The sequence below is a fragment of the Lepidochelys kempii genome, chromosome 6 (genome assembly GCF_965140285.1).
Source record: "Lepidochelys kempii isolate rLepKem1 chromosome 6, rLepKem1.hap1, whole genome shotgun sequence".
NCBI lineage: Eukaryota > Metazoa > Chordata > Testudines > Cheloniidae > Lepidochelys > Lepidochelys kempii.
Genome location: NC_136385.1, coordinates 64073397 through 64095464, shown reverse-complemented (window position 1 = coordinate 64095464; position 22068 = coordinate 64073397). Strand labels below are relative to the sequence as shown.

General features: G+C 43.2%; 2 protein-coding genes across 7 annotated transcripts; one reads left to right on the top strand and one right to left on the bottom strand.

The window, feature by feature from the left end:
* Positions 1-749: 749 nt before the first annotated feature.
* LOC140912944 (galectin-related protein A) lies at positions 750-8006 on the top strand. 4 transcript variants are annotated; one of them, XM_073348394.1, is made up of 6 exons: positions 750-915; positions 4195-4283; positions 4456-4506; positions 6508-6682; positions 7101-7275; positions 7406-8006. In XM_073348394.1, exons 1-5 carry the CDS (start codon positions 889-891, stop codon positions 7242-7244), a joined length of 486 nt encoding a protein of 161 aa, XP_073204495.1. In that variant the 5' UTR covers positions 750-888; the 3' UTR covers positions 7245-7275; positions 7406-8006. The 4 variants fall into 4 exon arrangements, with proteins under 4 accessions (XP_073204495.1, XP_073204494.1, XP_073204493.1 ...); XM_073348393.1 differs by having other exon boundaries at positions 7101-7281; XM_073348392.1 differs by having other exon boundaries at positions 7101-8006.
* PLEK2 (pleckstrin 2) lies at positions 6066-21765 on the bottom strand. 3 transcript variants are annotated; one of them, XM_073348390.2, is made up of 9 exons: positions 21422-21761; positions 17304-17420; positions 16143-16324; positions 15757-15848; positions 15193-15380; positions 14504-14605; positions 13110-13193; positions 11908-11986; positions 6066-10384 (listed from the first exon to the last, which is right to left on the bottom strand). In XM_073348390.2, the coding sequence occupies exons 1-9, from the start codon at positions 21650-21652 to the stop codon at positions 10257-10259; spliced, it is 1203 nt and encodes a 400-aa protein (XP_073204491.1). In that variant the 5' UTR covers positions 21653-21761; the 3' UTR covers positions 6066-10256. The 3 variants fall into 3 exon arrangements, with proteins under 3 accessions (XP_073204491.1, XP_073204490.1, XP_073204492.1); XM_073348389.2 differs by having other exon boundaries at positions 17304-17468; positions 21422-21760; XM_073348391.2 differs by lacking the exon at positions 6066-10384 and adding an exon at positions 10391-10618 and having other exon boundaries at positions 17304-17468; positions 21422-21765.
* Between the last annotated feature and the right edge of the window lie 303 nt (positions 21766-22068).

The following is a 22068-nucleotide window of genomic DNA, read 5'->3' as shown; positions in this document are numbered from 1 at the left end:
GGCCAGGAGGGATTTCAAAGGGGTTTACCCTTCCCTTTATATTTATGACAGGGCCATTTAGAGATCTGGGGCAAAAATTGGGGATTGGTCCTGCTTTGAGCAGGGGGTTGGACTAGATGACCTCCTGAGGTCCCTTCCAACCCTGATATTCTATGATTCTATGAAAAGGTACAGCATGGGCAGTGACAGTTCATGCTGCCCCTCAACTTTGCTCTGTAGGGACCACTTAGCATACAAGAGTGAGAGGTGTAGGCCAAGTTCCACAAAGGTATTTAGGCTCCATTGCCTTAGTGTCCACAGGCATCTGGTCTTGTTTCTTCTACAACAAGGAGTCCAGCTAGGGCCATCTTTGATGGTATTTTTGTGATATGGACGCTTGTCCAAAGAGGAACTGGACTGGGACCACCAATACCTTTCCCTTAGGCTACCTAGCCACCATTAGATCATGATTTTCAGTCACTGCCAGTTTAGGGTTGATTCTGCACTGGGTTCTGCATGGGTAGACTCTTGTGTCTGCATGGAACCCCACCAAAGTCAATGGGGTCCACATAAGTGCCAGGGTTCACTTGCCTGGAGTTAATTGCATTATCATGGCCTAGACTAGTACTAGAACAATTACTAGTTCCCAGCTGTTTTTATACCTATGAGCTATCAAGTTCCTCACTGTTTCTCTATTGCCTTTTGCCACTGTGTGATGGAAGATGAAGAGTAGGCTCTTGTGACTCAGCTATTTGAGAGGGTGGTGTCTAACCAGTGTTTGACTGAGATAATGCTCCCCCTTACATCCTCCCTTTATTCCGGGGTTTTTGTATATTTTTTCTACACACACACACACACAAAGAAAAGAAAAGAAAAAAGAAAACTTTGCTGCGAGGCTGCTGCAGAGAGATGACAGAAAATGACAGGGGCACAAATGTAAGTGAATAACTCCACTGGTAGGGTTTTTTTTTTAGAAGAAAATATGTTTTTATATACATAAATGTATTAAAAAGATACAACTGCTAGAGGTGCATGGGTCTTCCTGTAACCAAATTAAGACCCATTCAGGATCTCTTCCTGCTACCTCATGCTGGATCCCTGAGTAGGTTTCAGGCATATCATGTGTTCCGTCTCAGCTAGGGAATCACCTGTGAATGATCAGACCTCAGCCTGTATTCAGGGTACCATGGAAGAATTTGTAAGTACAAAAACCGCATGGAAGCCAGGGGTACACTTACATTTATTCTTTATGTGGTATCATACATACATATAATAGTATTTACGGTATGGAGCTTTCCAAAATTAAGTAGTTAATCTTCACAGCCCACCTTTCAGATTGTAAAGTGTTATTATTTCATTTTACTGTCTCTCACTTAAGAAAGCAATGAGTGTTGGTGAGGAGGAGGAGACATATTCTCCACTAGTTTGTCTAGTCTAATTTTAAATATCTCAAGGGAGTCTGCCACTTCCCTTGGGGTACTCCACAGTCTAATACATCTCACCCTTTGACATTTTTCCTCTGGTGAGTATCCTAAATTTTCCTGCTTGGGGTTCTGTTGCATTCCCCCAAGGAATAATTGTACATTTTCTAAAAGTGTTAGGTTCTCTAGTCGTTTCTCTCTATTTTTTAAAATTATTAAAAAAATAAGCAGGGTTCTATAATTGTCTGTGGGATTAGAAAGTATTTGGTTGTAAATGCCACTCTTAGGGGGGATCTAACTAGTTGTTATATTGAAACTGAAAGAAGGACAGGAAATTACATACATTGAAATGAAGAAGGAAAATTTAGGCAGAATATTAGGAGAAATTTTCTAACCATGATATCTATTAGCATCTGGAATAGTCTTCGGATGGGACTCATAGGGAATGGTCCACATGCTGTCGTTTGGGACATTTTAAACCAAAGTAACCTAGAAAAAGCGTTGGAGTAATAGTAAACAATTTTTTTTGTACTTATAGTAATCCCGCCCCCAACACCATAGTGCCTCACAATCTTTAATGTATTTAGGCTTACCACCACCTTGTGAGGTAGGGAAGTACTGTTATTCCTATTTTTACACATGGACAAATGAGGTACAGAAAAACTAAGCAACTTGCCCAAGGACACATAAGAAGCCTGTGGCATAGCAGAGTGTTGAACCCAGCTCTTTCCCATTCTAAGCCAGCATCCTAATCATTGAGCCATCCTTCCTCTCAACAGTCCTCCACTAGCCCCACAGTAATGTGCTAGAGTAGTGATACTCAGACCTCAGCATTGCCCAAAAGAACCACAGTAGTGTGAATTCATTGTTTCATTTACTAGATTATTCTCACAGCAAAATGACTGACCAAGTATTATTATTATGATATCAACTACAATAGGTTAAAAACATAGTAAAAGCATCCTGATTGGTTAACAACTTAGATTAATAATTAAATCACACAGTGTTTTAATATCATGTCCTACAAAGAACTGCAGGATACACATTAAAGAGCCACTTGTGGCTCACAATCCTCTGTCTGAGTATTGCTGTGTGAGAGAAATCTGTTATCTCTAGTTTGTATGCTCATGAAAATCAGCAAACATTTGGTGAATTGCAGATTTGCTCTTTTTTTAAGGTTTAATCATCAAACAGATCTAATTTTTCAGATCAACCAGATCTATTAAAAAAAAATCCAAACAGATCTATTTAAAAAATCATGTGATATACAGTAGAATCTCAGAGTTATGAACACCAGCGTTTCAAATTGCCCAATCAGCATACACCTCATTCAGAAAGTGAAGTTCACAATCAGGCACCAGCAGAGACAAAAAGGAAAAAAAAGGAAATACAGTACACTACTGTGTTAAACAAAAACTAAAAAAAATAAAGGGAAAGCAGCATTTTTCTTCTGCACAGTAAAATTTCAAAGCTGTATTAAGTCAATGTTCAGTTATAAACTTTTGAAAGAACAACCATAATGTTGTGTTCAGAGTTATGAACATTTCAGAGTTACAAACAACCTCCGTTCCTGAGCTGTTCATAACTCTAAAGTTCAACTGTAGCAAATTACATTTGAATGGAAGCTGCTTCATTATGAACAAAAGATCATGCAAACTGCCACAAAGGTCTGATTTTTATTAAGCTTAGTCCTATGTCAGTAGAGATACCAAGTCAGTAATATTAGAACCTGTAGAACTCATTGCCAGGGGATGTTGTGAAGGCCAAAAGAATAACTGGGTTCAAAAAAGAATTTGATAAATTCATGAAAGATAGGTCCATCAATTACTACTAACCTGGATGATCAAGGATTGACACAATCCCATGCTCTGGGTGTCCCTAAATCTCTGATTGCCAGAAGCTGGGACTGGACAACAGGGGATGAATCACTTGTTAATTGCCCTGTTCTGTTCATTCCCTCTGAAGCATCTGGCACTGACTACTGTCAGAAGACAGGATACTGGGCTAGAACATTGGTCTGACCCAGTATGGCAGTTCTTATGTTCTTATATTTTATTATCAACTCCCTTAGCTCTTTTCAGCCCTCTCTCCTTGGACTAAAGCCTGCTAAATCCTAAATGCTTATTTGTGCAGAGCTCCTGGTGACTTTAATTGCAGTTTTGACTGATAAGGCTTGCAAGATTTAGTCCTTTGACTCTGTCATTAGTTTTACCTGTGCACTGAGCTTGAAAAATAAAGCAAATGATGAAAATTGCTAATAACATAACACTTAGCTCTTTTATCGCATCTTCTATCTGAGGTTTCTCAAAAATTTTTACACAGGTAAATGAGTACAACTATATATTACTTATGTATTTATAGCACTTTATATTTTCAAAATATTTTATAACCATTAACTCGCAAAACATCCCTGTGAGATAGAGAAGTACTATCCCAATTCTAATCCTCTGCATTAGCCACTTATTCTATTAAAATTGTCACTAACCACTAAAACAGATCAGGGAGCTGTTTGGGTTTAGTAAAGGTAGAATTGTTTTGCAGCTAATTCATTTTCAAGTATATTTGTAGACAGGATAAAGAAAGAATTTTTATAGTTATTTTTAAAAAATGGCAGTGGTTTAAAGGTACTTAGTGGCTTGCATTGTTAGAATAAGTCCCAGGGGAAATTGATTAGTGAACAGAAGGCCGGTGAGATGACAGAAGTGTGTAATAAATGCAGTTTATCACATGGTTCTGCAGTTTACCATGCAGGCTGCAAATCTAGAGATCAATAACAGTTTTTTTTCCCCACTAGGTGGAGCGATATATTGGTGAAATTAAAGGAGGACTGAAACCAGCCATGAAAATCACTATTATTGGGGTCATATGTTCCAACCCCAAGAGGTAGAGTGGGGAGCTGTTGTTCAGTTGGTTATTTCACGTACCAGAGTATCTGCCATTTAGGCTGGCCATAAACACAAGAGGTTCCTTGAGGGCCTGCATTCTTTTGAGTTTGGAAGGGAAGCTGTACAGACTCATAATAATGGGCCACAACCTAATCTCTTTCTTTTTGCAGTGAGATTGAAGTGGGGGAGACAACTGATAGCCCAGTCTTTCTAAAAATGTGGTAAAGTGATTGTGCAAGCAACAAACCTTCTTCTGCTTGTTTCTGTGATATAAACTACCTGGTGTGTATGTGTAGTCTTTCCCTCTGTTGGACAGCATCAGACCCAATCCAGGATCTGGGATTATAATGCCCACTAGTGGTTGGAGGCCTACAAAGACAGCATCATCATCTAATTTTGCGCAAGTGGTAGAATCCAGTAGTTTCAAGCATAAAAAGCTCTGGTCTGTAGCTGTGTGCAGTTTAGATGGCAGCTATAGTCATTTACAGCTATGGATCCTGATATAGCCCAGGGACTGCCCAAATAGTGGCCAGTGCAGCTGGCACCGGGGACTGCCCAAGCAGTAGCGGTCCCAGGGGCCACCGGAGCAGCGGGCCACCAGGGGCAGTCAAACTCCAACGCTGAAGCAGGGCCCCCCCAAAGCTGCAGGGCTCAGGAGATGAGATATAGTAATGGGTATTTATAGTAAAAGTCATGGGCCGTGAATTTTTGTTTATTGCCATGACTTGTCCTTGACTTTTACTAAAAATACCCATGACTAAATCTTAGCTTTATCCATGGGGTATGTCCTTGAACAGAGTTAGCAGTAGATGTCTGCTCAGCCACAGCCACCAGCTGAGGGGAAATATTCAGCAAAATCCTGAGGGCTGCTAGGATGCAGCTGGGAACAGGGCAAGGGGAAGTATGAAACAACTTGCTCCCTCTCCCTCCTCCTGGAGCCACAGCCCTGTTTCCCCCCCCTCCCTCCCCGCTGCTCCAGATTCATAGATTTTTCAGGTTTCAGAGTGGTAGCCATGTTAGTCTGTATCAGCAAAAAGAACAAGGAGTACTTGTGACACCTTAGAGACTAGGTTTTGTTAGAGACTAACAAAACCGCTGGGGAGGTTTGTATATTCTGATTCAAACTGGGTTTTCCAGAGGCCAACAGACAAAGAAAGGGCTTTTGATATGAAAAGGCTGGGTTTAATCTGACTCTAGGTCAGTAAATGGACACGTCCTTCTGTCTAAGAGTGGGGTCCAAACATTGTGGAAGGGTTAGAAAGACTTTAGCCTACTAGGGCCCCCTTAGACTAATGGGTGAATGTGTGTAGAAACTTTTCTTTAAATGTTTTCTCTGTAATACTTAAGAATAAATGTGCTTGAGCTGTGTGGTAACTTGTAACCACTGGTAATGTTCATAGCCCTGGGCGAGAAAGCATTGCACAGGAGCTAACCATTGGATGGATTTGCTGGGGATTTCACAGTGTATGAGAGGGAGCTGTGCAGCTTTAAAACCCCAGGCAGGAGGGAGAGGGATGGGGGTATCCCAAGAGAGATAATAGCTGGAAGCCTGAAACCTTAAGTTGGTGCCCTCCAGGAAGCACCTAGGGGGGATACAGGTGCAGTTAACTCTGAAACTGTGACAAACTACCTAGTACAGACACTCCAGTTATTCCTTTTGTTGTTATATGATTTGCAATCCATGTAAAGGAAAGGGATCCTGGTACCAATCTGACACTAAAGAGCTCACTCCTTTCTTCCCTTCTCAAATCAAAATAAAACAGAAAAACAATCTCCATTGATCACATAGTAGAAGTATTTATAGGGTGCCATTACATTGGACATAACTGCAGTATCACTGTCATATCCTAAGACAAGTCACTAGTTAATACCTTACGACTCAGTGTTAAGGTAAACAACCACAGTAACCAGCATTGCTGAATGTGTCTAGATTGGCTTAAGGTCTGCATAAAACTGGCTAAGCACTCCCAAAATGAAAAACCTAAAATGGATTCTTTCAGGGCGGGTCTGCTTTAGTTATTCCAAAGAACTGCTGATGAATATGGGGTATTTCAACCACCATTTCAGGATATTACAACCACCAGACCATTAAAACATGGCCATATGCCACACTAAGTGGTTTGGGATGGATGCTCTATGTCCTTATGTGCATCTGTCACTCCAACCATGTTCTGGTAGTTTGCTGAAAGTCCTGTTCATGATCACTGACTTGGTCCTTACAGCTTTGCAGTGACTCTGCTCTGTGACCCCATGGATGCAAGCAAGGATATTGGGCTGTTACTTACAGTCAACTTCAGTGAGAAATCCATCACCCGGAATGCACAGATTGCTGGGAAATGGGGAAGAGAGGAGAAGAACATTCCCTACTTCCCATTCACAGCAGGGGACACGTTTAAGGTATTCTTGTTAGTTATCATAGGTGTAGGGGGGAGACAGTAGAGCAAGGGACCAGCTGAGTACAACACAGTGGATTTTATACAGTTGAAAGATGCCAGATTGACAGTCCTGAAGAGTTAAGTCTTATTTTGCCATCAAACTAATACAGCATGGGGAGCGGCAGTGCAAGCTTCCCTCAACACCTCCTGACGTGGAGGAACCATCTCTATGTGCAAATTCTTTTTCCCATTCATTGAAGATAATTTGCTGTAAGAGTTTTTCAGCAGAGATAAGATGTTACTTACAGGAGACGTAGAGAATCTAGACAGACCTTACACTCCACTTCATAGAGCATTTGGGGTTCCAAAGTCCAGGCTAGTGAAATAGACAGCCCGTGGTGCTGGCCTCTAATTCCCCCTTTGCCCTTGCTTCTTTGCAGATGGAGCTCTTCTGTGAGCACCAGCAGATTCGTGTCCTGCTCGATGGACGGCAGCTCTGTTATTTCACTCACCGCGTTCAGCCCCTGCACTTGGTAACAGCTTTACAAATCTCAGGGGACATCAGACTTACCAAGGTGGCTTGAAAAATGGACCCCACATCACCAATGAACTAAGGCAAATGTACTTTCCCATGTACATAAAAGTGTTTTCTTTTTCCTTCTTGGTACTTCTTGAGATTTTAAATGTGGACTTTGTTTGGGTTTGTTTGCTAACAAGTTTGAAATGTCTGCTTTTTCTCACACAGCCTGAAGAGCTGCAATGACAGGGTTGGTTCAAGCACATGAGGCTCTTTGCAAAGCCATTCTGTTGGGCCTTCCAGACTGCAAAGCCTGTGATTCAGACAGTGTGCAGCCTTCTCTACCCTCATTGGCTCTAAATTGTTCTGCCATGCCACCTGAAGGGGCTCAGTCACCTGAGGATGGGTGGGGTTATTAGGTCACATATCTAGAAGTAGAGAGTGGGATTTAGCATGTAGTGGAAGGCAATCTGTTAAATAGGTGAGGAAACCTGTGGTGTACCCCAGCAAGGTCCATGTTAGAGGACGAGACACCCTATTACCCCAAGCTATGATCACAATGCTCAGCAGTCAGCACAAAGCACTTCGTGCCTCACACCGTGGAGCAGTGAATGGCCCACTAGTATTTCCAACTGTCTGTAGTGGGTGGAGCCCTCAAGAACTGGAAGCTCTGTAGAGCTGCAGGTTTGGCAGTCTTGTCTTAACTGGCCCTGTGCAGCAACATCTGTACCTAAATCTGCATCATCTGTTCCTATATCCAGCCATATCTGCCCATTTACCAGCAAACCTCTTTACCTGCTTTAAGAAATAAACATTTGATCCATCTTAATGTTGTGCTGATCATTTGCCCTGGTAGGTTTAGAGAAGCGGTTGTTATTATTAAACATATATACACTATACTGTGTACTTGATGTTTTGCAAACAGTGAAAAAAATACATTCCTTTCCAATGAGTTTCAATCTACATGTCTCAGGCTTCCGTCCTTTTCCTGTGAAACTCTCCCTTAAAGACAATGGGTCAGATTCTGATCTGAATTACCGTGGTTTGAATCTGGAGTAACTCCTAAAGCTAGTGGCCCAAAGACACAAGTAGCAGGACACAAGACACCTCAGCACACGATTGGTGGTGATGGTGCTGACGCTGCTCCTGCCTTGGGTCTTCTTCCCTGGCTCCTGTTCCCATTCCATCCACACATCCTCATGCACATTACCAACCAAAGGCCTGCGCCTCTCTGCGGGCCCTGTTGTGTACTGCAGTCCCAAAATGTGCATCTATATAAAGTTCAGGTAATTTATGAATGGCTGTAATCGGGGCTGGTTCTAGGTGTGGGTAAGCAAGGCAGTTGCCCTACGCCCCAACTTTCAGGGATTGCAAACTGCTGTGCTGCTCGGTTTTTGTTTGTTTTCTCCCCTCTCTCTCTGCCCCTGATTGGCCAGCTTTCCACACTCCCCACACACTTGGGCACATGGGGTTAGAGGTGGTGGTGGGGGGACGGGGGACGGGGACGGGACAAAAACCATTTTTCTCCCTGCAAAATGGCTAGGGCCACTAATGGTTGTAACAGAGGAAAAAGGGGAAATCCTCTCTGAAGAGAGAGCATTTTTTCAGTATATAGCTTGGTGGACAGAAAACTTCAACTCAAGGAGGGATGGGCCTGTGGGTAAAGTACTGCAATGAAACTTAAGAGACATTGGCTCCATTTCTGGCTCTGCCATCACACTTCCTCTGAGAGTTAGTGGAAGGCATATACTACAGTATTTTCAAAGGGCTTCTTTTGGGCACTGCAGAAAATATGGCTGCCAGTTACTGGTGTTCAGAAAACAAGGAGAATTTTCTAAAATAATGTGAGCAGTCTATGTTCTTTGAAAATACGCTTCAAGTATTAAGCATGCTCCTAAATTTGGGGTTCTCAGCACCTGGGTGATGGGGTGGTCCCAGTAGGGAAAATGAGGTGCTGGTATGCCCTGAGGGGGAAATGTTCAGAAGGCACAAAATGGCTGTTGGGCACTTGTCATTAGGACGCAGAAGCCTATTTTCTATTTGTGCCTTTGAAAACCTCCCTGTAAATCAACAAGCCAGCTTTTTTACTTTAACTGAATCTTTCCATGTGAAGGCTTTTGTGAATTATGTTGTGAAAATTATTCCATAACAATGCTATTCTGGCACAGTGGGAGATGTTTGGGATTGTGGGTGAAATTTGGGTAAAATTTTAATTTGTTCCTTGGGTGAAGTACCATTATTTCCTCACCTCTCGATCTGACCTCTGGGAAAGATCACGTGAAAAGGGTAAATCTGTTTCAAGTACCCCATTACTAGATTTAATATGATTAGGGGGTCAAGTTTACTAGAAAAGTGCAAAATTTATTGGTTTGAAGTAGAAACAACAGTAACTAGGATTAAATGATTAGTTATCAGTCCTTTGGTGCAACTCAAACTGAGCTCCAGCTGGGTTCATGGAGAAAAGCTCCCCCTTACCATGTATTGTTACACAGCTGCCCAGGTGGATTGTGGGGTTCTCTTCTTCTTCTGATATATACAGCATTGGCCACTGTCAGAGATCAGATACTGGAGTAGATGGGCCATGGGTATGATCAGGTATGACAAATCCTGTGTTCCTACAGTACCATGGGTTTTTCCAGCATAGCAGGAGGCTGGATCCTGGAGTAGGTGGATGGACAGACCGCTGTTTTGTCTCAGTGTGGTATTCCCTGAGGCAATCAGAGTGCAACTAAGCAAAAGACTCTGTGGTGTTATGTCAAGGGAGGTGGCCTCAGAAACCGGTGCTTATGCTGGCCCAACCCACAGTCCTTGGTTCAGTCACTGTGACTGCAGTAGACATGGGCTACTGGAATGTACGAGTCTCATAGCAAAGGGGGACCAGTAAGGCTTTTCTGCTAAAGGGTGAAGCATGATATGGATCTGTCAGAGGTAGATTGGACACCTGGATGTATAGATTTGCTCTTCCATCTCATAATCAGCCATCCCAGAGATAATACACCCAGCAAAGACAGCAGCAAGCTTGCTCATGAATGTCAGTTATTCACCCCGATCCCTGATTTGGGTACAGAGTCCATTTTGCTCATGTCAGCCGCTTGATGGCCTCAATCCACTGTGCTCGCTCTGCCTTGGAGCTGGCCTGGATGTAGTAATGAATGTCGTTTTTAGTGATGATTTTGAAGAGGTTGCCTTGTACATTCCCCTTCACCCCTGCAGAGGAAGAGTGCAATAGGTTAGTGGAGCATGTAGAGAACTGGTTTGTGGCAGATGTATGTCTCAATGAGGGTGGAATTTGAGTTTAGCATAACTAAAGTTAGTAGTAGATCTTGCTGTGTGATTCCAGACAAGTCCTTTAATTCTTCTGTGCCTCAGTTTCTCTTGGGAATAATAATACAAATCTACCTCACAGGGGTGTTTTGTGGAATAACCAGGCAATGTTACACACTGTGAAGACAAAAAGCACTATCTAAATAGTGAATATTATTATTATTGGTTTTAGATACTATGGTGGTGGGTTTCTTAGAAAACCCTACAATAAATTAGATTTAATCTCCTGTCTGCTCCTGGCCATCATCAAGCTTCCTTTACATGGGGTTATATTCCCCATTCCCACCCTCACAGTTTTCTTTTAAAGGCTTTCTCATTGCATTACTTATTATTAAGGCCGCGTGTCTGCCATTAAGGTTGCTGAAGTCATGGATTCCATGACCTTCTGCAACCTCTGTGACTTCTGCAGCAGCCAGTGTGGTTGATCCCAGGGCTGCCCAAGCAGCTGGCCCTGGAGACTGCCTGAGCAGTGGCTGGTGCGGTTGGCTTCGGGGAGCCCCCCACAGCAGCGGCTGGCCCCAGGGAGGCGGGGGGAGCTAAGATTTAGTCAGGGATATTTATTGTAAAGGTCTTGGACAGGTCACAGCCATGAATTTTTGTTTATTGCCCGTGACCTGTCCATGACTTTTACTAAAAATACCCATGACTAAAATTTAGTCTTACTTATTATTCAGGATGGGGAAAGGAGGGAGGGAAGGAACCTCTCAAGTGTGTCTCATCAGGAAGGGTCTCCCCATTTGAGACCCACATTTGCTGTCCCACACTAATCTTGTGCTCATTTGCTTTCATACTATAAATTATTTTGACAGCAGGAACATTGAATCACAAAGCTGAGATTCCAGACAATGTTGTTTAAGCTAAACAAATTCACCCTTCAATTACAGCTTCTTCCACTGTTATATTTAGTGTCCACTAGATTTAGTGTCCACTCACATATGGCAGGTACAGAGGAAAAAGATGGTGTCAGTAGGGAGCATGGAAAAGAGGGGATGCGGGGTGAGGGATGCCTCTGAATAAAGAGCTTAACTGTATCCCAGCAAAAAGGAATTGCCCCCTTTACTATTAATTTTCCGGAGTATCAGCCAATGCTCTATTCCCTTCCCGTGATTCATGTGGAGACCTGACTGACAAGCCCAAGCAAAAAGCAAAGGGGAAAGAGGCAACTCTTGGTGTATCCAAAAGTAGATCTAAACAGTCCCCCTGACCCAGCTCAATGGTATTGGGACAGGTATGTCATCTTCAGTCCCCTACCTCTTTTCTCACAGGAGACTCAGGACTGGTCTACCCACAGATTTGCACCACAATAACAAAGGCGTGAATTAAACTGATTCAATTATTTCACGGCAAATTTGGGAGTAGACCAGCCCTCGGTAACCAAAGCAGGCAGCCTAAAGTTTCATGCTTACCAGTTGGGACTCCATTATCCTCCAGAGCTGAGACAAGGCAGCCACGGAGAGAAAACCCACCAACTGGTCTGTTTTCTTCCTGCAGTGAGAAAGGAAAATGGGGCCCAGTTGGAAGAGGTAAGAATTAGAACCCTTCCCTGAGGCAGACATACTGGATAGCGGTGAGGACACGAGATCACACTGAACATTCTGGATCTAAAACAAGTGCGTCCATGTCTCGGGAAATCCCTCCCAGCACATTGATTCAATTGCATCACTTTCTCAGCCAGAGCTGTTTTCCATAATAAGTTGTGGGAGGTTAGTTATTTAAAGGGACAGCGCTAGGATAACAATCATATTTAAAACCTATTCTCTGTTTTACCAACAACATCCGACAACTTTTAAAAATCCATTTAACTTTCCCCTGTTGATGCTATTTGTTCACTTTATACTCTTCACTCAGCCAGGACAGTGAGACTTGATCAGTTTTGCTTCCAGGCTCTCTTGTGTTATCCCAGGGCTGTGCAATTTGGGTTTACAGCACTTGTGGGGAAGATTTCAGTAAAATAAAGTTCATTGTCTGGTCTCTTTAAATGTCACTAAAACATTTCTAGCCACATGCCATTTTGTATTGTACTGGGCTTCACTGCATCGTAACTCAGTGGCAGCATTGTATATCCACATACATAAGCTCTGCTATTCATTATACACATTTAGAACTGAGTAGCAGAAATTCCCATTAGCACTCTGTGATCAGGCCCCATTCAAGGTTACAATAAGGAGGACAAGAGAGCAGAAAAATCACAGAGGTGATGCAGCCTCAGGATGGGAAAGAGTCAGCCCAGAGAGGACACAGCCCCAGAGCAAAAAGAATCCCAGAAGAGGCATACCCCCAGAGTGGGGTGTGTGAGAGAGAGGAATCCCAGCTGGGAGATGGCTCTAGGGGCAGACAGAGGAATCCCAAAAGAGCTAAGGCATGAGGGAGAATGTGGGAGTGAAAAAAAAACAAAAAACCACACAAGGGATGTGGCCCCAGGAAATCCCCAAGCGGTCCCAAGGGGAAAGAGTGGAGGAATTCAGGGGGCACCTGGCCCTGGAGAAGAAGTGGAGAGGGCAGTCCTAGAGCCCAATTTCCTGTGTAATTGACTGTATTACTATTACAGTTTGTAAGAGATATGTACATAGATATAGTGTCTGAGGTCAGCAGTTCACTGCTCACTTACCTTTGTTGGGTCGTAGTAGTGCAGGAAAGCAGGATCAGCCCTCAGAACAAAGCGCCTCACCTTCCAGTTTTTCCTCTTGTGTCCCTGAGAAGTGAGAGAGACGAACAATCAACTCTCTCATTGTCAGTGTGGTTGCCCTGTATTGGAGGCACCTCCCCGTGTAACTATGACACTTCCCATGAAGAGCCTAAGCTGTGGCTTTCAAGTACAGTCAAAGACAATGGTGGTAACAGACCTAGGATAGAGATCTTCCCTGAAATCTTGCCTCTCTGTTGAACCACAGTATGAACTTCCTTCCCTGGGGCAGTACACACAGCACACATCCACCTGTATTTAGCAATTTTACACCTATAGGGATATGCACAGATTTCTTTTTCTGTCAGGGTCGACACTACTACAGAATAATTTTAAAGGAAAAGAAGGGAAGAATCTAGGTGAAATTACTTGACTCCTCTCCCTTATCTTGGAGCCCTCAAACATATCTATTCACTCTGAGTGCTCTGAGAATTCACGGGATCCCAGGCCCTTTTGGATTGCTTCACCCCGTCTTTTACAGTGTCAGTAAAAACACTTCAACCCTGGAGAAAGGAAGGTGCATCTAGTACCCCATCACCCACACTGGCCAACGCTTCACATACAACTCCAGAAAGACATCTAACAGGAACACATGTAGTGGGATTCCCTGCACCCAAGCCAATGAGTAATCAGTTTATGTCATCAAACCTGAGGATTAACAGCAAACTTGTTCCTAGCAAGTATCATAAACTATGTTTTACAAACTAAGGACATGAGCCTGCAAACAGTTATTCATTCACACATAATTACTCACATTTGAAATCAATGGGAGCAACTATATGGCATGAATAACTGCTTGCACAAGTAGGTTCTACTCATACATGAGTTAGATGCATTTCAATGCTGAGTAAAGTATCTCAGTGAGGGGACACAACCGCTCCTTAACAGCACCACATGACAGGTTAGGGTAGGTAATGAGGAAGAATAGTGCATCCCCTTGAAAGTGAATGTAGATACTCAGGATAGAATTTGGATTTTGGGCAGGACCCCTGTGCTCTTCTGGAAATTATTTTATAATCCTCAGTAACATCCCTCAGCAGTGAGTTCAACCACTCACTTATTTATATCAACAAATAGACTCTCTTCTCATTTCCAACCTTGCTGTTTACTCTGCAGTATTGCTAACATGAAAGCTAATTCTGCTGACCACCTGACAGGTTAGGACAGGTAATGAGGAAGAATAGTGCCTCCCTGAAAGTGAATGTAATTATCCAGCCTTGCTCTTGGCATTCAGCTTTACCCTCCATACAGCTCAGAGAACAACTAGAGTTGGTTTTCTCAATTCTTAATGAGAGGAGATGTTCAAATGTCATATTTACCTGTTTTACTAAATATCCTTGTTTTACAATTGTTCCACTTAATTCAAGGATGTGGAGATGCAGTTCTTCCCTGGAGCTGAGTTTCCTCTTGTAGCTTTCAGCCTGCAAATGGAAAAAAATGGTAACTGGAAAAGTTTTGGTTAATCTGATGAATGCTAATTAAAAAATATACAGAATAGCTTTGTACTGACCTCATAGTCTTCCACAAACCTGTCATTAACACATTATTTTTTCCCAAAGATATATATCCAATTCCATATGCCTATTGCATATCTCCTCAGTTGTCAGAGTGCAATGGACAAATGAATAACCACAAAACAACACACACACACTTACAATAGCCCTGATTTTTAGCAGAGCTTCAGCCTGACCACCACTAATGCAAACAGAGCTAGCTCTAGGGACTACAGCTGTAACCAGTTAGATGCGTAACTCTCCTATTTGTAGGTGCCTCCATAACCGAAATTTAGTCATTCACTTCTGAGGGAAGTAAAAGCCTTGGAAAGTATTAAAAAGCCCAAAGCTTCTCATTTTTAATTTGTCCTTCATATTTTTTTCGCCTTTTATATATTTTGCCATTTGGTACATGCAGTGTGTTCCCCTCACCTCCACAACCTCTTTACTAGCTAAAAGCAAATCTGAGTCAGGAGGGATGGGGAGATCCTACTGCTAGAAGCCACATTACTTACAAACATGTACAGTGCTGTGGAGTCATCTAGAAACTGCTCAGCCAGATCACCATTGCGCATGGCTTCTGTGCTCCGGACTCCAACAGGCTTGGTGAAGTTTTCTTCCATCAGCATGGAGGCCAATGTCACAGCCTCAAATCGAGAGGCAACAAAATTACTGGAGATCAGCCAGTCCACCAGTGCAGAACCTACAAAGAGAAAGGCAGCTCTCAGACAGAGACACAAAATGCTTGCTCATCACAGAGACACACAGACAGACAATCCCTGTCAGCTGGCCTATCCCAGCTTTATCATAATGGCAATGACATATTAATGTCAAGCATAGGCAAGATTTGCCAAAGGCACTGGGTTCTACATTTGCTTCTATATTTCTAAAGAGAGGGGATAAATTTATAATTGAGAAACTTTTTGAGGCAGGGCATAAATGGGCCAGTACATTCTGTTTGCCATAATCTCTTCTTGTATAAAAATAATCTGTTCTTGTATAAAAACTCCACAGTGGCTCCCTTTTCTTTGCAGCAAAGTATCAGGCATTGGGAGGCTGGCTATCCAGAGCTTATGTACCTGTAAAGCTTTCTTTGTATGTATTGCCTTGTTCCATGTTGTGAGTCAGTTTAATTCCATTACTGTTATCATGCATTTTGTCCACTATGTGGCTGTAAAAGAGCAAAAGAGAGCAGTGTTATATGGATGGACAGACAGACAAGCAGGGAATGTTATATGACCTAAAGCCACAATTGATCAGAGCTGTTTTAAGGATAAGTAAATGAGTTGTGCCACAATGCAGGGCAACAGACACCTACTGAAATTTCCTGCTAAACAGCGTGTAGGGGAAATGGACTAATCATCCCACCTGAGGTCCCAAGATGCAGAGCAATAGACTAGATGTGTCACTGAATACCTTCCATTTCAAAGTATCCTAGGACTGGGTGGGAAATGTTTACACTTACTTGAGGCTGATGTTTGAGGGCAGTTTGAAGGAATTTTTCATTCTGTGAAGCTGCTGAACCTGCACTGGGTGGCCAGCATGAATGGCTCCAGTAATGTCCAAAGCCCAAGAGTCCCGCTCTTCTCTGGAGCAAGATTCAAGGAAATATTCTGTGTTGGTTTTTGTCTTCAGCTTAATGACCAGCTATGGACAGAAAAGTACAAAAGCAATAAAAGCATTTATCTAACACGCATGGAATGCTCCCCTGATGCCCTGTCTCACGCAACAGAAGCTCCGTCAACCACTGCAGGGAATCCTGATCAGTTCATTGCCAGAAGGACACCAGTCACAGCTCAAGTCTGGGGGTCAATTAGCTCCAAGTAATAGCTGTATGCCCAGAGCCCAGTATACTCAAGAAAGCGGATTGGCCAGAGATTATCCGGATAACACAGGGATCTACAACTTGGAAATGGAGCTTTCACATCTACATTAATGGTTCAAATCTGCCCTACATTGGTAACAGCTGAAAGACATTGCTATACTCATTCTAACAACAGATTTGCTGAAATACAGACTCAGCAATATATAGTTACACGGATTCGTACCAGTCAGGGGAAGGTTGCATTGCTGCCGCTCACCTGTGGCTAGACATAGAGAGGACTTCACACTCCAGAAACTTTCAACAGCAGCAAATTCTCGCTGAGCTGGCTGCTAGCCCAGATGCACAGTTCAGGGAAGGCAAAGAATACAACTCAAGCATAGGTGCACCATTGGGGAAGATGAGGAAAACATATTCCTTCCTCTTTCTCACCCTCCCTATTTACTATGCTGTTCATGTCCTTCTCGGTGTGACTGCAGGGCAGATGAATTTTCATCTATATCCAATTCTCCCCTCCACAGCCTTTTTTTTTTTAGTATATGATTGCATCTCCGAGCTGGAGTGTTCAGAGAAAAACAACCAGAGTAGAAATCCTCAGAGACAGGATAAGGAAATCCAGGAGTAACACCTTGATCTGGCCTTCTCTGCTGAAAGGCTGATCAGCATCAACTGCTCCCAGTTCTAGAGAGGCATGCAGGGGCAATAGAGGAAGAAATTGAGGAAGTCAAGGGAATGAAGGGGAGAAACCAGAGAATAAAAAAGTCATTGCAAAGAAAAGAATGGTGATAATGTTTCAAGACATACCGGTCTGTTCTCATAGTCCAGGCACGGACAAGTGATAGTGCAACCATCCAAAATGATCCTGCCCTTAGGAGAAGGCTCCTTCCTGCCTCCGTCAAGTTTATAATACAGCAGCTTGTCCTGCAGCAGAACAAACCATCTTGCTTTCCAGTTATGGACAATATGTCCCTATGCCAAAAGAAATTTCCTTGGTTACTTTAAAGACAAGCTTAGAGGAGTATTTCTCTTTCCACCTACCTTTCTTTTGGGTAGGTGACATGGTAACACTCTAATTATCCTTATATGCAGACCTATTTTTAGAAGTCTCATTGGAATGGTTGTTATGTATATTGTGATAATACAACCAACAAATCTGGAGAGAGACTGCAATGGACTTCCTTCATGTGGACCATTACCCTGGAATTTTGATAAATGCCCAAAATTATTTAACCGAAGTCATGCTAAGGAGACCTTGATGCATGCTGGAACATTGATTTCTAGACTGACTCTTGCTGATATCTTTTGAGAACGTGCAAGGTCATATTTCTTATGAGTTAGATTGTTCTGATTAAAAGACAAGTCTGGAAAGGATTGCTAGTGGCAGCTGGGGTAGTTTCCCCGTGGACTAAGAAAGTATAAATCCCAAAGTGATCTCAAATCAAGAGGGCTCCCCCCATCCCTTTTTGTCAGATTCATTGTTTGCCTTGTGTGCAGCTCTTTCTCCCACCAAGAGGAAAGAAACTGCAAATTTATCAATTTACCACCACTGGAAACTCACAAGTTGAGCTTCAACATGGCAAGTTTCCTCTGTTAATATATCTCATCTGTCTTTATAAAATCATTGGACAAAGAAGATGCAATTTTTATTCTTTCCCAAACATGGGCCTCATCTCTGATGGCAAGAATTTTTCTGGCAAAAGCTCAAAGCAGATGAGTGACTCAGAGGAAATACCAATCTGCAAACACTGAGAACAGGGAGCTGGGTTTTGCACAGGATTTACTGTATTGTAACTCTGAGTTGGAGTCAGTGGGAGTTCAGAGTGCTCAGCACCTCCAAGGATCCAGCCTGCTGACAGCAGTAGCATGGCTGCTGTTTGATGAATAAATTTCAGTTTAATTCTATTTCAGTTTTGCACGTTGGTAGGTTCCATGGTTCCAGGCAGCCTTGAAAACTCTTGACTGAGCAGCTGGGTTTTTTCTTACATTCCCCTAATGCGAATTGGTGCTTAGTCATATCAGACCTGCTGCCCATCTCCTGTGACTAAACTGCTTCACTATGCTGCCGTTTCCTGTGCGTTCCTTTCATCCCAACCAAGTGAAGGCTGCTAAACCGCCACATGCCTCTTGTGCTATAGCGCTGGGATACAAGCGAAAACCTCTGTGATCCAGTAGTGTGATTAACTGGAGCTCTAAGGCTGGTTTTAAAGAAGAGCTTGCCCAGGGGAGTGGCACAGACATGCCTGGTCCTGTCTTTTGGCGGCAGTTCTGGCTTTATGGTGCAGTCGAGCTGACTTTACATATTTCACAGGAGATGGAGCTTTACAGTCAGTCAGTGAGGCACCAAGGTAGTGGAGGCTTCATCATGTTAAAAAAGGTGGGTAAGGCAGAGACTGGGGAACGTGCAAGGTCCAGTCACTGCAGGAATCGTGGATCATTAATGTGTTTGGGATTGGGAGGGAACATTAACGATTTCTATGAAAACTGGTGTAATGTGGTTCTCTCAAACCTGACTAAGTCTGAAGACATCTTGCCCTTGCTAAGCAAAAGTTAACTGGCTGGATCAGCCTTTGGTTTTGTTCCTTCTCTTCCTTCACTCCATTTTTTCTTTCCTTCTCTCTGTCTTTTTCCAGTGCCTGTGAATTCCCTCAGCTACTTTTCTTCCCGTTAACATTGTCTGTTTTAGCTGTTTTCTTTTTTCCCCCTTTAGTGAGTCAGTCTCTCTCCTTCATTTATTTTTCCCCATCTTTTACATGGCCTTGCCTTGTGTTTATTTGTAGTCCTTCACTCTGGTTTTCCTCTCTTCACCTTAATGAACCTCTACCTCTTCTTTCCACTCCATTTCTCTCACTCAATTCCTCAATCTCTTCTCTCCGTTCCTCTCTCTCCTACTCTGTATTCCTTCCTCCTTTTCACCCCTTCCTGCCACCTCTCCAGCTGGTGCCCTTAGATCTTCCTGCCCCCCTCACTTCCACTGCTACAGTTGGACCAAGAGGTTCTCCATCCACTCTCCTGCTAAGACCAAAATCACTGCTGCACCCATCCAGGCAGTGCTTAATTTACAATGAAAGAGGTGCTGGTGGTCAAGCAATAAGGTGACGGGGGTTCAAGTAATTTTTTTACACTCATAACTGATGTAGCAAGCCCAGAGATGCCAGGGCTATGAACTGCCAAGCCTAGGGGTGCTGGGGTTCGGCCCTGGCAAGCCCCGGCACAAATTAAGCACTGCGACCAGGGCAACCTCACAGCTGCTCTGGTGCATTTATGCCTCCTGGGTAGAGCTGAGTGAGAATTGGAATTTCCATTCAAGGGGAAATTCTGCTATTTCAATGTTTTTGTCCCACATAGGACAAAAAGGTGAAATATCAAGTTTTTTTGCAGAATGAAAAGTTCAAAAAAAATGTGATTAGGAAACAAAACATTTCACTTCAGCCTTTTCAATTGAAACAAAACTTTTCAACAGTCCCAAAATCAAAGTGTTTAGCTTCAGTTTCTTGAACTGACCAGTTCAGCTTTCAAATGTATTTCCCTATCATGGCACATTGGGAGTTGTTGTTCAGTTCACCTGAGACCTCCATCCTCCCCTCTGGGCAAGGCTCCCTGGCTGGACAAACCCCATTATGCACCAGCAGTCACATCACTCCCATGAAACACCATACGGCTCAGAGGGAAGACTTCAGTGCCTGAGGAGAGAGGTAGACTGGCCAGGGACCCCAGCTCATAGGAGAGAATGGGGGTCTGAAGTACAACTCCTATCAGGCAATGCACCATACTCAGGAAATTCATTTTTATGTTGAAATGACTCAAAACAAAAGGTTTTGGGGCCATTTTACAATCCAAAATATTCCAGTTCAGGTCAAACCCACCCTAAATGAAATATTTAATTTAAAATTTTCCAACAGAAAGGGAAGGAAAAAAGCAGCAAAAGCTCTGCTCCTGGGTGTTCTCGGTGAGGAGCAGCAGTCATCATCTTCCCTGAATGAGAATGGCTGGCTGGCAGACAGTGGGGAGCTCTTACTACCTGAGCTGCCTTGGGAGCCCTGCTTGGTACACACCCTTCACATTAGCACCAGTGATGCTGCTGTGTCGTGCACAGAAGCATTTCCCAAGGTGGCTTAAACCTCACAAGCCCCTGGTCAGCATTGCCCTTTCTGTATTAAAATAAAAGCGATTAACAAGTAAGACAGACCCATAATAACAACAAGCTTCTGCTGCTGCTGCTGCCCAGAAATAAGTTCCCCTCTCCGCTTCTGGTTGTGATCCAGCCCTGCAAGTGGGAGGGAAGACCTGCAACACAGATCTTCTTTCAGTTGCTTTCACCGTGGTTATGGAACGCAATATGCCAATCTAGTTAGCCCCAGAGAGAAGGGGCTCTAAGCCTCTTCCAAGAGCAGAGACCGAAAGCTTCACTCCTCACCTCTATCCCGCTTCTACCACCAGCCTTCTGCTAGGTTCCTCTACCTGCAATTTGCTGAGGAATGTTCTGGTGAGTGTATAATGTTGTTTTTTTGATAACCAATGGCTCTTTCATCCTCTATGAAAACATTGGTACAGGGAACCAGAGCCAGGGAGGTTAACTCTATAAATACATGCACCTTAGACAGAAGTTCTGTGGTTGCACTTAAAATGCATCCACCAATTTGAAAGATTTTACATATTTGAGAGGTTTCAAAGTAGTAGCCGTGTCATTATAAATTTGTTAGTCTCTAAGGTGCCACAAGTACTCCTGTTCTTTTTACATATTTGAAAGAAATTCTCTTTGAAGAATGGGGAATAGCAGTAGAACCCATAACTACTTTCAAACACTTGCACTAGGCCTGGCTCCAGCAGACCCTCACTTCAGATGCAACAGTCAGTTATAAGAGTTAAGGCAGTCTAAATATGTCAGTTTCAAAAGAAAGCCAATTCCTGTCTTGAGCTCTTACCCTTTTAACAAGGAATCCCTCCTTCAATATTCCACTCACATCCTGCATCCTGGCTGCCAAGTAAAGAAGGTTGAGCGTGTACTGCAAAGCGTTGAAGCAGTTGCCAACTGTCCCTCCGCGCAAGGTTTTTAAAGAAGACTGATTTCTCCAGGACCTTCCTCCTCTGTGACGTCTCTTTCCTGTCCTGCCTTTCCCTTCCCTTATCCTGCTTGTGAGACAGTAGTTAAACATTGAGCTGGCGCAACACCTGCCCTCAGGGAAATGCAGAGCAGTGAAAGTTCAACAGGATTGCAGTGCTGATTCCATAAAATTCACTATGGTAGAAAAACACCCATCTGGTGACTCAGGACAAGCAGCTGCAAAATTATATGAATCAGGGAAGAGACAGGCATTCTGTAGGTGGTAAGTGGAGGAGGTGAGGAGTAGAGGCTCTAATATTCAAGATTTCAGAGAGTTCAGTATGTGCTATGAAGTTTCTCTTCACAAATAGGTACAGGGATATGAGAGAGACAAGGTGAGGGAGGTAATATCTTTTACTGGACTGACTTTAATAAAAGATATTTCCTCACGCACCTTGTCTCTCTCATATCCTGGGATCAACGCTGCAAATAATTGTAGGGATACTGAACTGCTGGACACCTTAAAGG